This window comes from Macadamia integrifolia, chromosome 12 (assembly GCF_013358625.1).
Source record: "Macadamia integrifolia cultivar HAES 741 chromosome 12, SCU_Mint_v3, whole genome shotgun sequence".
In the NCBI taxonomy this organism is placed as follows: Eukaryota; Viridiplantae; Streptophyta; class Magnoliopsida; order Proteales; family Proteaceae; genus Macadamia; species Macadamia integrifolia.
In genome coordinates, this window is record NC_056568.1 from 20900713 (window position 1) to 20913686 (window position 12974).

General features: G+C 35.7%; 1 protein-coding gene across 1 annotated transcript; it reads left to right on the forward strand.

Annotated features, from left to right (window-relative positions):
* Positions 1–2706: 2706 nt before the first annotated feature.
* Positions 2707–7784, forward strand: LOC122094791 (ethylene-responsive transcription factor ERF098-like). Its single transcript, XM_042665391.1, has 2 exons — positions 2707–2766; positions 7446–7784. The coding sequence occupies exons 1-2, from the start codon at positions 2707–2709 to the stop codon at positions 7782–7784; spliced, it is 399 nt and encodes a 132-aa protein (XP_042521325.1).
* The last annotated feature ends 5190 nt before the right edge of the window (positions 7785–12974 follow it).

Genomic DNA, 12974 nt, shown 5'->3' on the forward strand with positions numbered 1-12974 from the left:
TTTCTATTCGCATAAGGCTTTGTGATATGTGCAAGGGCATGGCTTAGGCGTGCGAACCACTTCGGGTACTAGCTCAATCTTGTTTGGCCACCTCACATTTGACGTCACCCTTGCTGTCATACACCATAGGGCACTCGCATCACCCCTTTTCAGTTCGGGTCCTGCAAGACCAAACCAAACCAATCGGTTAATATATCAGGTTTCGAGAGCAAGGCTCTACAGGTACCACCTCGGCCACACCATATCTCGCCACACATATCAATATACATCTCATATCATTTCCATCAAAATATAACATGTAATAGAACATCATCATCATTTAAGTAATTCAAATAATCATGTGAAAATCTATACATGTGAGCAATTCTACAATGATTAATCATTCCCAAAAATAAAAGTCAACCATCCCTCATCTTGATTATGCTTGTGTGGATTGGGATTCAAGTATGGTCACCAATCGTTCAATTCGCTATTTGCCTCATGGTACATGCAAGTCTTTGTCCTAGGCACAAGTGTAGTCGAGTGTTATTATGTGTCAAAAACATTGGAAGGGTCCCACGAAGGTTAACCCCAAAGGGCACAGACAAAGTCCCAAGGTGACAGTACTGTGACAAAAAACAGTCACTTTTCACCAGAAACATCAGAGGTGTTTCTGGTGAGTGTAATAGAGAGCTCCTAAGGCTAAAAAGGGTCACCAAAAATAGTCAACGGAAACAAACCCAGTGTTTTCGTTGGTAGTACAGAAGCTGCCCGTGAGATTTAGGGCTTTCTGGCTCGAGCCCAATCTCTGGGATTTGCTCCGTGGAATTTTTGGGGGATGTTCCTAGCATTATTTTAAGCCATTAAAATACTAATTCCACTGGGTCATTTGTAAGATATTTCAATCAAATGATCGAAACCCTAGATGGTCATTTGGCCTAACTTGTTGTCGAAGCTCGGCAGACTTGGTTTGAGCTCGGAAATAGCACCAAGGAGGTAAAATACGTAATCCCTGAGCTCTAGAGGCTATATGAGCTAAGATTCCATCTATACCTAGCTTGCCCTAGCTCAAAATAAAGAGAGAGAGTGGTAGGTGAGGTAGCACTTACCTCCGGTAAAGATTCCAACAAGGATGCGCATAGCGGGGAGCAAGTCTGAGTCCAAATCCCTTCTCTTCCTTTCTTTTCCCTCCTTTCCCTCTCCCACGTTCTTGTACACATGAGAAATAAGGAATAATTCCTCATTTCCACTTATATGGTAAGTTGTTCCTTAGGGCCAATTTGGTTGGTCCTAGTCCGGTCCGAGTAGGTTAATCTAACTTTTGAGGCACATGGACCCAACTCCTTTGGTCCGTAGGGTACACACATCATAAGGAAGGTGTTGGGGAGTATTTAGAATCATCTAGGGTTGTCCAAATTACGGTTGGTGGAGCCTAAAGGCATCGAAACCTAACCAGCAGCCTAAATGGCTAGTGAAAACAAACCTAGTGTTTCCAGTGTTCAAGATAGTTTACTATCTTGATTGCTTGCTGTCCACTAGTTGGTCTCACATAGGTAGTTGCCCTAGGCTATGCTCATGGTCTCCTGATAGTTTTGGTGTTTGCCGAGATTCGGTGTGGGTTGTCGGGTCACTTACCGTTTGGATCAAATGGTTTGAATCTCCTCCAGTTGGATTGGTAGGCAATACATGAGAATGTGGGGTCATCTCTCCCCCTTCTACAATGGGTAGCCATGAGCCAAAACCCGATGGTACTTCCCACCTCTGGTCCGAGACCTATCACAATAGTTTAAATTTGATCGGGTCAAGGCATAGGTGTAACATGTACTGTCCAGGTTGAACAGTTCCTGAATCCTTCAGGGGTAGTCCCTATGGTTTCTCCCTGATGTTCCCGATAAGGAATAACATCCGATTACCTTTGTGCCTAGGACAAAGACGTGCATGTACCTCAAAGCCGATTGTGAGTTAAATAACTGGTTTACACACTTGGAACCAAATTGACAGAACACAACTAAGGTGAGGGATGGTTGGCTTTTGTTTTCAAATTGTTTAATTATTTTAGAACTACTCGTATGTGTTAGGATTTTCATATGATTATTTAAATTTCTTAAATGAGTATTATGTTCCATAACATGTTATATTATTGCATAATATATTGTTGTTGGAATTGATATGAGATGTATGTTGTGAGACAAAATCTAATGTGGCTGAGGTGGTTCTGGTACCGTGATTTCTGTATGGATGTTGCATTCATGCATTGATTTTGTGCATTAGATTAGATGTAGTTGTGGATTATACCTTGTAGTTGATGGTGATCCCAATATCGTGTACTCCGAGACTGTATTTGAAAATGGACACACTTCGTGGCCGATGGTAATCCCAGTGTTGTGTAGTCCATACTCAACTGCTTTGTATGCTAGAATAGGTATATAGTTGTGGGTTACACTTTGTGACCAATGGTATCTTGGTATCATGTACCCTGGGACTATACTTGGAAATGGACCCTCTTCGTGGCCGATGATAATCCTAGTGTCGCTTGGTCCATACTAACTGTATCATTATGAGAGGCATGTAGGATATTGTGGTTAGGTGGCATTCCCCATGCTATGTCTCCATGCCAATAGGGGTAAGGTGTTGGATAACCCAATGGTGGTATGTTCTATGAACCTTTTCAGAATGCCACACTTGTGATACGATATGATTGTTACCGGAGGCAGGAACTAGTCTGGCATGGTCGATGGTGATCCTGGTGCCATGACTACTAGGAGGAGGTTATCAAGGGTTTGCTGGGTAATCGATGGACCCATCCTGGGACCGATAGATTCCTAAACATGGTTAGGGCTTGTATCGCTGTGGAGTCAATGTGCGAGCTTCGAGACTAGGGATACAGCCTAATGTGTCGTAGTAGCATTACCCAACTTAGTTGTATTGTTAGGTGGTTTAATAATCAAATGGATTGCATCATTCACATTATAGACTATGTGTTTAATTTATATATTTATGTCATCATAGAATATTATATATGTGAATGCTATGCTTGGTTGTGCATGAACCCCACCCCTCATTGAGCAAATTGGAAGCTCACCCCACATATAGGCTACCTTTTAGATGATGATGCAGGAACCATTGTACAAATGGGATGTGACTCTATCTCTGCACCCAAGTACGGAGTGACCAACTGGTGGATGCCAGAAGCGGAAGAGCACAACCAGAACTGTATATGCAACACCTGTGCTTATGCAACACCTTGAGTGATTGGGTGTCATTTTGTGTTATTCTGATATCAAATTGGGAATGGTATATTTTTGGGCTTATTATTTATTAGTCGTGGATAATTGTAATGGAATAAGTTGGTTATTTATATATGATATCATTAGATGTCTCCCCATTTTAATTATGATTCAGCTATTATACTTTGATTCTACTGCTATTGGTTTGGTTTGTGTTGTGAGATTGTGTATGTTAAGGTACTGCTATCAAAGATCCTGGTAGGTTTGTAAGACGGGTATGCGTTTTACTCACACCACATGTATTCCTAAAGGTAAGTTGGGTTTATTGGAATTGGGGTGTGACAAGTAGGGTTTTCCTAACAGACAAAAATAACTCATAATCAACTTCACACTTGAGTTCATTCTGTTTTATGTCACAGTTAAAAAAAAAAATACCAATTAAAATTTTGAGCATACCTTAATATGTGTTTCCCAGAAAGATTCTTCATCAATAATACAAGTTCTTGAAGCATTATCCCAACCAAAACCAGTTATCTCTAGTAGCTTCTTAAACTAACTATAATCATGCCTTAATTTATTCGTCTTGTTCCTCAATTGTGCATTAGTATAGGTAACACTAGTTGTTCTTTGAAGTTAATGGCAATATTTCTCCACCCAGCTTTGTTAAAAGTAGTTATAGTCCTATTGCCTTCTTAACTTTCCCAACCACAATTGAAATAAGAGTGTCTACATTTGCTTAGCTCCATTTTTCATCCTCATTAACTGCTTATGATGAAATGGTCATTTTCGCATTGTTTTATCAAAAAATAGAAAAATAGAAAAATAGCTAGCATAAAGTCCAAATGTATGGATTACCCACAGCTAATTTATATGCCTTTAAAATTATAGGGATTGACCACATATCCAACTTATGTTTATAGAATTCCATGCGTAGTCTATATTTATAGCATGACTACCTAATGTGAGAGAGAATCATAGATGGCTGCAACCCAACTCAGAATAAATAACCAAAGAAAATACAAACAAAAAAAGGAGGGGAGTAAGAATGACTACATTGTGGTGAGAAATGATATAAATGCAAAGTGGAGGGATAATGTCCGGACTTGGCTTTCAAAAGGATATATTAGGCAAACTATTAGTAGTGAATATGAACATCTAATGTGTTCATCTGATAAGGAGATACTCAGTCCTTACTTCAACGACTTCCTTTGTGGTACATGTGCATTATGCAAGGAATCATGACTTTTGGGTTTTATCTTCTGGTACTAATCTATAGATGAAAGTATTATAGCAAAAAAAAAAAAAAGATATTATGATCCTGCAAGGATTAGAAAAATAAATTATCTGTCAAGGGCACTCCAGTACTATAACATGCAACTAGATTAGCAAATGCATTAAAAAAAAAAAAAAAAAAAAAAAAGGACTATATATAGCATCACAGTGAAATGGTAAATCTAAATGGAAGCTAGCATCTAATTGTAATGAGTAGTAGTGGTTTAACGTTCAAAAAAATACAAAAAATATATGCAGCTTAAAAAAAAGTGTGACGACCCCAAACTCAGCCTAGGGTTTTCAGGATATCAACAGTCGACAGGATCTTAAGTTTTAGGCAATAATGAACCGGAGTAGCATCCACACATAAAATTCAAAGTTTAACTATCCATTTAAAATTTAAAACTTAAAGTAATGTTGAATTATATTACTTCATCAAAGTCTAACTCAAACTCCACATCATCTGAAAATAAAAATCATTGTTTTCTTTGAATAATTAAATTACATCATCAAAGTCTAACTCAAAGTCTACATCATCTAAAAATAAAAATCATTGCCATCTTCGAATCCATAAACAATGTCCTCCTGCTAATCAATAATAGGTTCAATATTCACGTCCTCTCCATAATAATCCTCACCAATGTCATCTACAAGTTATGAGGATAAGTCACTGGTAAGAAACTTAGTGAGTAGTACCACTACAGTAAACAATTTGAAATCACGACCATACAACTAATAATAGGAAAGATATATATATATATATATATAGTATAATATACAAAATTTCAAGAAAACAAAACACAAGCATACCACACATACTTACATTACTACATTTATATTGCCACATAACTACATAAGAAACTAAGCAACGAATTCATAACATCATCAATGAATGGCTAATGTATCATAATACCACATTGCCTCTACTCAACATATAGAAACTTGTAGAAGCTATCTAGTGTCAAACCTCCTAAAGACCAAGTCATACCTCCAAAGGTCAAGTAACAATTGGTAGATCCTGCCGAGGGTAGGTTGCATCATCCAGTAGTCTACAATTCCACTAAGAAAAAGTCTAATGAATCAATCCTCACCTCAACGCCAATGTTGATAAGATGAGACAATAACAATAAAGGCATCTAAGAACAAAAATACATATAAATACAAACAAGTTCGGAATTCAAGTGTGATCAATACTCTCATTCCACTCTAGTCGGTCTCTATATGAACATGAAATTAGTTTCAATTTTTGTAAAAGTCACCAAAACAACAACTATAAATAACAAAGCAATGACCAAGGAAGCCTCACATCTCTCTTCAATCAAGGTCGGTAATATAAGGCATCTTTACCACAACAAATAATGCATTTCGTACATCAAAACAGTAAATTTATGTTAGTTAGTATTTTTAAAAATATGCACAAACAAAAAACTTATGTGGTATAAGAATCATGTAATGCATATAGTATATTACTCCATGTAATCATAATTACAACTTAACACATAATATTAGTAACTAACACTATGCAATCAATGCTCCATATAGAAAATTCTACTATATACATATAATTCAAATATGGAACAAAATTCAATTTGTTTCTTCATTCCTACATAACATTAGGTTGTAAAATCACATTTTTAATGACAAAGCATCATTAAATCCAAGGTTTATAATAGATCTAGTGTTAATAAAATTCTCTTTTGGATCCGACTATTTCAATTCAGTCGCACATTTTCTTATTAATAGAGCAGTTGTTGCAGTGTACATGTCCTTGGTAATTTATATGTAGTCTCTGAAAACATATCCTTGGTATTTTCTTATGTAGTTTCTAAAAGATCATTAAACAAGTTTTTTGTAATTTGTGTGTAGTCTCTGAAAGATCATTAAACAAGTCATTGGTAATTTATGCGTAGTCTCTGAAAGATCATTAAATGGGTCTTTGGCTACAGTCTTTGAAATATCAATCTGAATTCAAAAATGAAATTATTTCTTAGGTTTTATTTCTAGGAAAGGAATCATTGAATACATTTTTTCTTTGTATCTGAAACAATCTTCATATTCAAATGAACTTTATGTTTTCTTAGTAATGTGGATCCCTTTTTATGATTTTTAAGTTGCACAAGGAAGATGTGTTTCATCAGCATATGATGTTTGATTTTTTTTTTTTTTAGTTACATTTTCCATTCATCATTGGACTGGGTGGTATTGTTTGTGAGAGATGAAATGGACATAAGGTGACAAGAATAAGCTATTAATTTTTTCCTTTATATATAGAGTTAGAAGAATAATAATAATTTGTTGTGTAGGAAGGATTTTCACGTATCACTGTGTTATTAGGTTTTGTCTCCTTTAATCTTTTTCTTGGATAATTGAGGCACTTCTTTTCTTTTTTTTTTTTTTTTTTTTTTTTTTTTTTTTTTTTTTTTTTTTTTGGTGGAAGATCATTAAGGTACATCCAAGTTTTAATTATTGAAGGATAAAATACTAATAATTCGAGCATACAATGCCTCTCTCTCCCTCGAAGGTAATCAAAGAGCTAAAATATTTTATGTGATGAAACTGATTTTTTCCCACATCACCACTGTTTATTTTTTGAGGAAATTTCACTCCCCTCCCCTGAATGTTTCATTTATTACACTCTCATCCTCTGTGAAGTTTAAAATTATAAATTTATTCCTCTGAAATTGTAGATTCTATCAATCGTACTCTGACCATGAGTGGCCCACCATTAAGTGATCAATCATGTTGTACAATTGCTCTTTAAACCCCAAAACAGCCCTAGTCAAATTGAAATAACCTAATTGCCCTCAACTATTAGTGTCATCTTCTTCCATAAAGAAACTATTTAGAGATTGGGATTTAAGGTTCTTGAAATCGGGATTTTAAGGTTCTGCCTCTCTATTCAGCGATTGGGATTTAGGGTTCTGAAAATTGGGTTCTGCCTCTCCATGGGGGAAATTTGCAAAATAGATAAGAGAACCATCTCAACGTGGTGCATGTCTCTGGCTAGGAACATTTGATACAACAAAGGAAGCAGCAAGAGCATATGATCGATCTGCATTCTCTTTGAGGGGTCATTTGGCAATCCTTAATTTCCCCAATGAATGCCATTCTTATGATTCTTCTGTTAATGCTTCTGTTGTTTCTGTTGTTGGTTCTCCTAGTGGAGAAGAAATTGAGAAAGGAAGTGAAATTGGAAGCAATAGAGATGTGATTGAGTTTGAATATCTGGAAGATAAGATTCTGGAGGAGCTTCTTAATGTTGAAGCAGAGGACACCAAATCCAAGAACAAGGGCAAGAAATACTGAAACTTTGATTCAACTTTTTTTCTATTTTAATAGTAACAGTGTCTTCTTATGCTTCCAATCTGGTTTTAACAATCTTTATTTTGAGATTAATGGAAAGAGATTCTTCCAAATCTCAATTCCTACCACATTTTACTATTTTAGAAGTGTGCCTCACGATTTGTTTGGTAAGATTAACCTTTTCTTAAACTATAGATACCACCATCCCTATTGTAGGCACCCAAACATTAGCAGTGAAAATGGAAGATAGGTTAAAGAAGGAAGAACGAAGTAAAAGAAGAAGGAGGGGGAGTCACTGGTCTTACCTTGAGAAGCCAACACCGACCTACTAACTACGCTCAGTTGAAGGAATCGACGCGCTGGGCAGATGTCTGATGCTCCTTACTACGGCTCACTTGAAGGAAGAAGAGGACTCGCTGGTTCCCTCTATTATTTACACAAAGGGGATGGGGGTAAAAAGGATATTTAACAGGTGATTCTAATAGTATTAACACCATAGGGTACGTTTGTAATTTTAAACTTCACAAGGGATGTCAGTGTAATAAATGAAACATTCAGGGGAGGGGAGTGAAATTTCCTCTTATTTTTTTATTGCATCCAATGCAGGATCCACTCTCTCTCTCTCTCTCTCGAAAATTAAATGAATCATTAGACTAGATTCATAAGAATTCCTTCTAGTTATTATTATTCTTTTTAATCCCAAATATTATCTGGGACTCAGGGAACCCCCTAAAATTTTATTAAATAAGAGAAATAAACTAAAAAGAAACAAAGGGGGGACATAACGAGCCGCCTTATCCCAACCCATAAGATACAAATCACTCTGACACTCGCAAAACCTAAAAGAAAAGCCTACAAAAGAGGAAAGATTACATTCTAAAGATTGGTAATCCCGTTTTATCTTTCCAAATAATGTAACTAATATTAGATGGGAGAGCATTATCACCATGGAAAACAGAATTTATAGTAGATTCACATGTAAATTTAGCTAACCAATCCACTACGTGATTCATTTCCTGAAATGAAAGGGAGATATGAGCTCTCAAGGAATCTCAAAGGTTGATTACTTCCTGAAACCAATACTAGCAGCTCCACCAGGTACATGATCTTTGAGAATAAGTCTCACAATCAGGGAGGAGCCAGAATCCAGATAAAAGTAAGAGAGGCCCAAATCCTTACACAATACCTTCCCGTTATTGTTTCTTAGAATGAATCATGATTGGCCCTTGTTCACGGATTTAAATTTACATTCAAGGGTCAGCTAGTGAAGGATAAAACGCTAATATTCGAACATATAACACCTCTCCTCTCTCTCTCTCTCTCTTTCTCTCTCTCTCTCTCTCTCTAGATTGAAATGAATCATAGACAAGATTTATGAGAATTCCTTTCAGTTATTGTTTCGTAGAGTGAATCATGTTTGGCACGTGTTCATAGATTTTATAATTTAAATATGGGTCTTTAACTTAGTTGGTGGAGTACTTATGATGCGGGAAATAGTTTAATACCTCAAGAGGATGGTAGTTAAAATCTTTCAAGTCCCTTATCTATATTTTCATTCTAACCTCAATGATAGTGCTATGGGAATTTTTTGGTTTTCAACCAAGAAAACATAACAGATTTTTAAATGAATTATGTAGGAAGGGAGGTGGTCAGTTTTTTGCCATTTTTCCATGATATTAAGTGATGAGTTAGACTAAGTTAGCTCAACACTTGTACAAGTTAGGAACTTGATTAAAGTGACAAAGTTTAGTTGAAATAATATTGAGTTTGAGTCGAGTCTCCCATGTAAATAGTAATCAAATCACTTAGAAAGAGTTATTGCCCTATAATATTGAGTTTGACTCTCTCTCTCTCTCTCTCTCTCTCTCTCTCTCTCTCTCTCTCTCTCACACACACACACACACACAAACACACACACACACAACAACACGTGCATTTGTACGTGCACTTTTACTAGTATATATATATTCTCTTCATTTTGAGGAGGAGAGAGATAGACATAAGAAGTGCTAACATAGGCATGCTCCCGGACAAAGAACTACTTCCCTATTATAACGGGATTGAGTTACCTATCTGGTTGCGTAGCATATGCTACACTTCCCTATTGTAACGGGATTGAGTTACTTGTCTAGTTGCGTAGCGCATTCTAGTGCCTCTCTCTCTCTCTCTCTCTCTCTCTCTCTCGGGTAGATATGTCATTTCATAGGAGGGAGGAAAGAGAGATACACAGGTTGAGGTGTCAATTCGGTATTGATACTATATATCAATACCAAAGCCATTCTGAATTACCACACCAAAGGAGATTCAGTACGGTTTTGATATGACAAATGACAAATTCCCCGGTTTAGTATGGTACTGGTTTTTGAGAAAAAATCATTTGGTGCGTACCAAATTACCAAATTACCTAATGTTTGTATATATATATATATATATATATACACGTAAACACATACATAAAAGGAAAAAAAATGACCAAAATATTGTAGCGAAATCGTACTGAATAAAAACCGTATTGAGATGGCAGTGTATTGTTAATGAAATGTAGGCATTTTCTCGATATGGTACAATTTCGGTATTGATTCATAGCCTATAATACCATATCAAATACCACACTGACCGACACCCTTTGACATTGGGATCCCTAGTGACACTAAGCAGCCTAGTAGCTTTTTCTTTGTTTGTTTACTATTGAATAATTTTTTTTTTTTTTTTGGATGAATGCTTGGTAGCCTTTTTTCCCCTATGATAGTAACAGTTCCTTGTTTGCAAAAATTAAGGGAACAATTTTTTGGATTAATTATAAAATGTGGCATAGCCGCATAGGTTATCGCCACCATCACCATCAATTATGCAAATTTAATTATCATTCTATATTTAATACAAATAAAGAATTTATTTATTATTTTTGTTTAATTAATTATATAAAGAAACGATTTCATTACTATTGCAACCAAGATTTCACATGATTTTTTTTGGTAAAATATAGACATACCTTTCAATTTTTTTTTTGTGGGGGGGGGGGGGGGGGGGGGTGGGGTGGGGGTAGGGGAGGGGGCATTGAATTCATTATCAATTCCATATTTACTGCTTTATGCCAAGAATCTTTACATGATTTTCAACTATTTTTATTTGTCTAAGCTTCCTTTTGGTTAGGGTGGATTTATATAAAATGCATAATAGTTATTACCAAAATATTTTGAAAGTATTTATAATCTTATATAATTTTTTTTTTGGGAAACAGAATCTTTCCCATCTGGCTTTCCATGTGCCTAGATGTGTCAGGAGTAGGGGTGTCAAAACCTAGCCCAAACCGATAAAACTGATCGAAAAAACCTAGACCGAACCAAACCGATCCTTATTGGATTGGTTTTGGACTAAGGTATATTGGGACCGGTTGAAAACCGATCCAAACCGAACTGACCAATAACCAAACCGAATGAAACCGATAGAAAACAAATGATTATGAGATTACAAATTGGTGAATTAATTATCCTTTGTTTTACAATATTAGTGAGAATATTTTTTATTGTAAGGGGAATTGTTACAAATCAATGAATATGATGTTATAAATAGAGAAATTGATTTCTATTGTAATGCTTCCATTGATTTCCTTGTTCAATAATTAGTTGGATAATTAAATGAATGATTGGATAATAGGGTCCATTTTGTGATTTCGATATTAATTACGCTTTTGGTAAATAGTAATCCATCAGTTTCAATATTAGTTATCTTCCTATTACAATGATAAAACATAATGTAATCATAAATTTAAGCTGTTTGCATCAAATCTTTTGTCATTATAGGTTATGAATATAAGATTTCATTATGGTTCAAGTCCAATAATAAACCGATCTAAATCGGTATCAACCCCATAATGAAAAATCGAAATAAATCGAAACCAAACTGGACCAAAACCGAAACCAACCGAAAACTAAAGTTCCTTAATGGATTGGTTTTGGTCTACCTCGTTCCTAGACCAAAACCAATTCAGCCCGACCGAAACCAAACCGAACCGTCCAATTGACACCCCTAATCAAGAGACTCAGGACATCACAAGACCTGCTGCCCCAGATGCATTAAATATTTTCAAGCTCAATTGTGTTTAGCCAAACACGTAGGTGGTGTGTAGATGAGCAGAGTTCCTTTCCCCTTTTTGTTTTATAAATTCGGTATGTAATATGACAAAATGATATACTCCTCAGTTCAATAACGTATTGGCTTTTGAGAAAAAAACTATTCGTTATGGACTGAAATGCTAAATTACCATATATATATATATATATATATATAAAAGGCATACATAAAAGGCAAAAGAATGACCAAAATATTGTATTGAAATCGTTTTAGAATGATCAAAATATTGTATTGAAATCATACCAAATAACAACCATAATAAGATGGTATAGTATTGTTATTGAAATGTAAGCATTTTCTCAGTATTGTATAATTTCATTATCGACTCTTGGCCTGCAATACCATATCAAATACCACACCAATCGACACCATTAAACACTAAAATGTCCTAGTGTATACTAAGCTGTTTGGCAGCATTCTTTCTCTATGATGATAACATTTCCTTATTGGCAAAAATTAAGGGATTTTCTTTTTTTGAATAATTAGGAATAAAATGTGACATAGGTTATCGCCATTCGCCACTCCCACCATCACCACCAATTATACTAATTTAATATTTACCAAAAAAAAAAAAGAATTATACTAATTTAATTGTAATTTTATATTTAGAGAATAGGCTGGGTATGCTAGTAACATGCATTGAAATCTTGCATGCTAGCGTTTAATAACTGTCGGATAAGATAGTTTTAATCTCTACCATCCGTTGTCGCTATCATTGCATCGTTCATCCTCTACTGCTGTTGCATAGCACCCTCTCCTACTCTACTTCCTCTCCATCTCTGTTTAGACTGCAAAAAGGATAAAGAAAAGTCGAAGTCGAAGCACTCCCCCTGGCTGTTTTTGCTCCCTTTTGAATTGGGATCCATGGCTTTGCATATGTGAAAGAGTTAGAGAGAGATCAGAACCTTTACAATGGCGGAACCCAAAATATTTCACCCGTCTTTCCCTTAAGAGGTGATAGCAAATGGTTATGACCATGGGGATTTTGGGACAAGTGGGATGACATCCTACAAAGACAAATCACATGTTTTCTTGCTTTCCCTCTCCAGTTTACCGAAC

Excerpts from the sequence above, each read along its gene's own strand:
- LOC122094791 (XM_042665391.1), top strand. The coding sequence starts at position 2,707 with ATGGTCGATGGTGATCCTGGTGCCATGACTACTAGGAGGAGGTTATCA. Across the intron at positions 2,767-7,445 it reads GGTTATCAAGGGTTTGCTGG|ATAAGAGAACCATCTCAACG; the intron begins GTAATCGATGGA and ends TTTGCAAAATAG.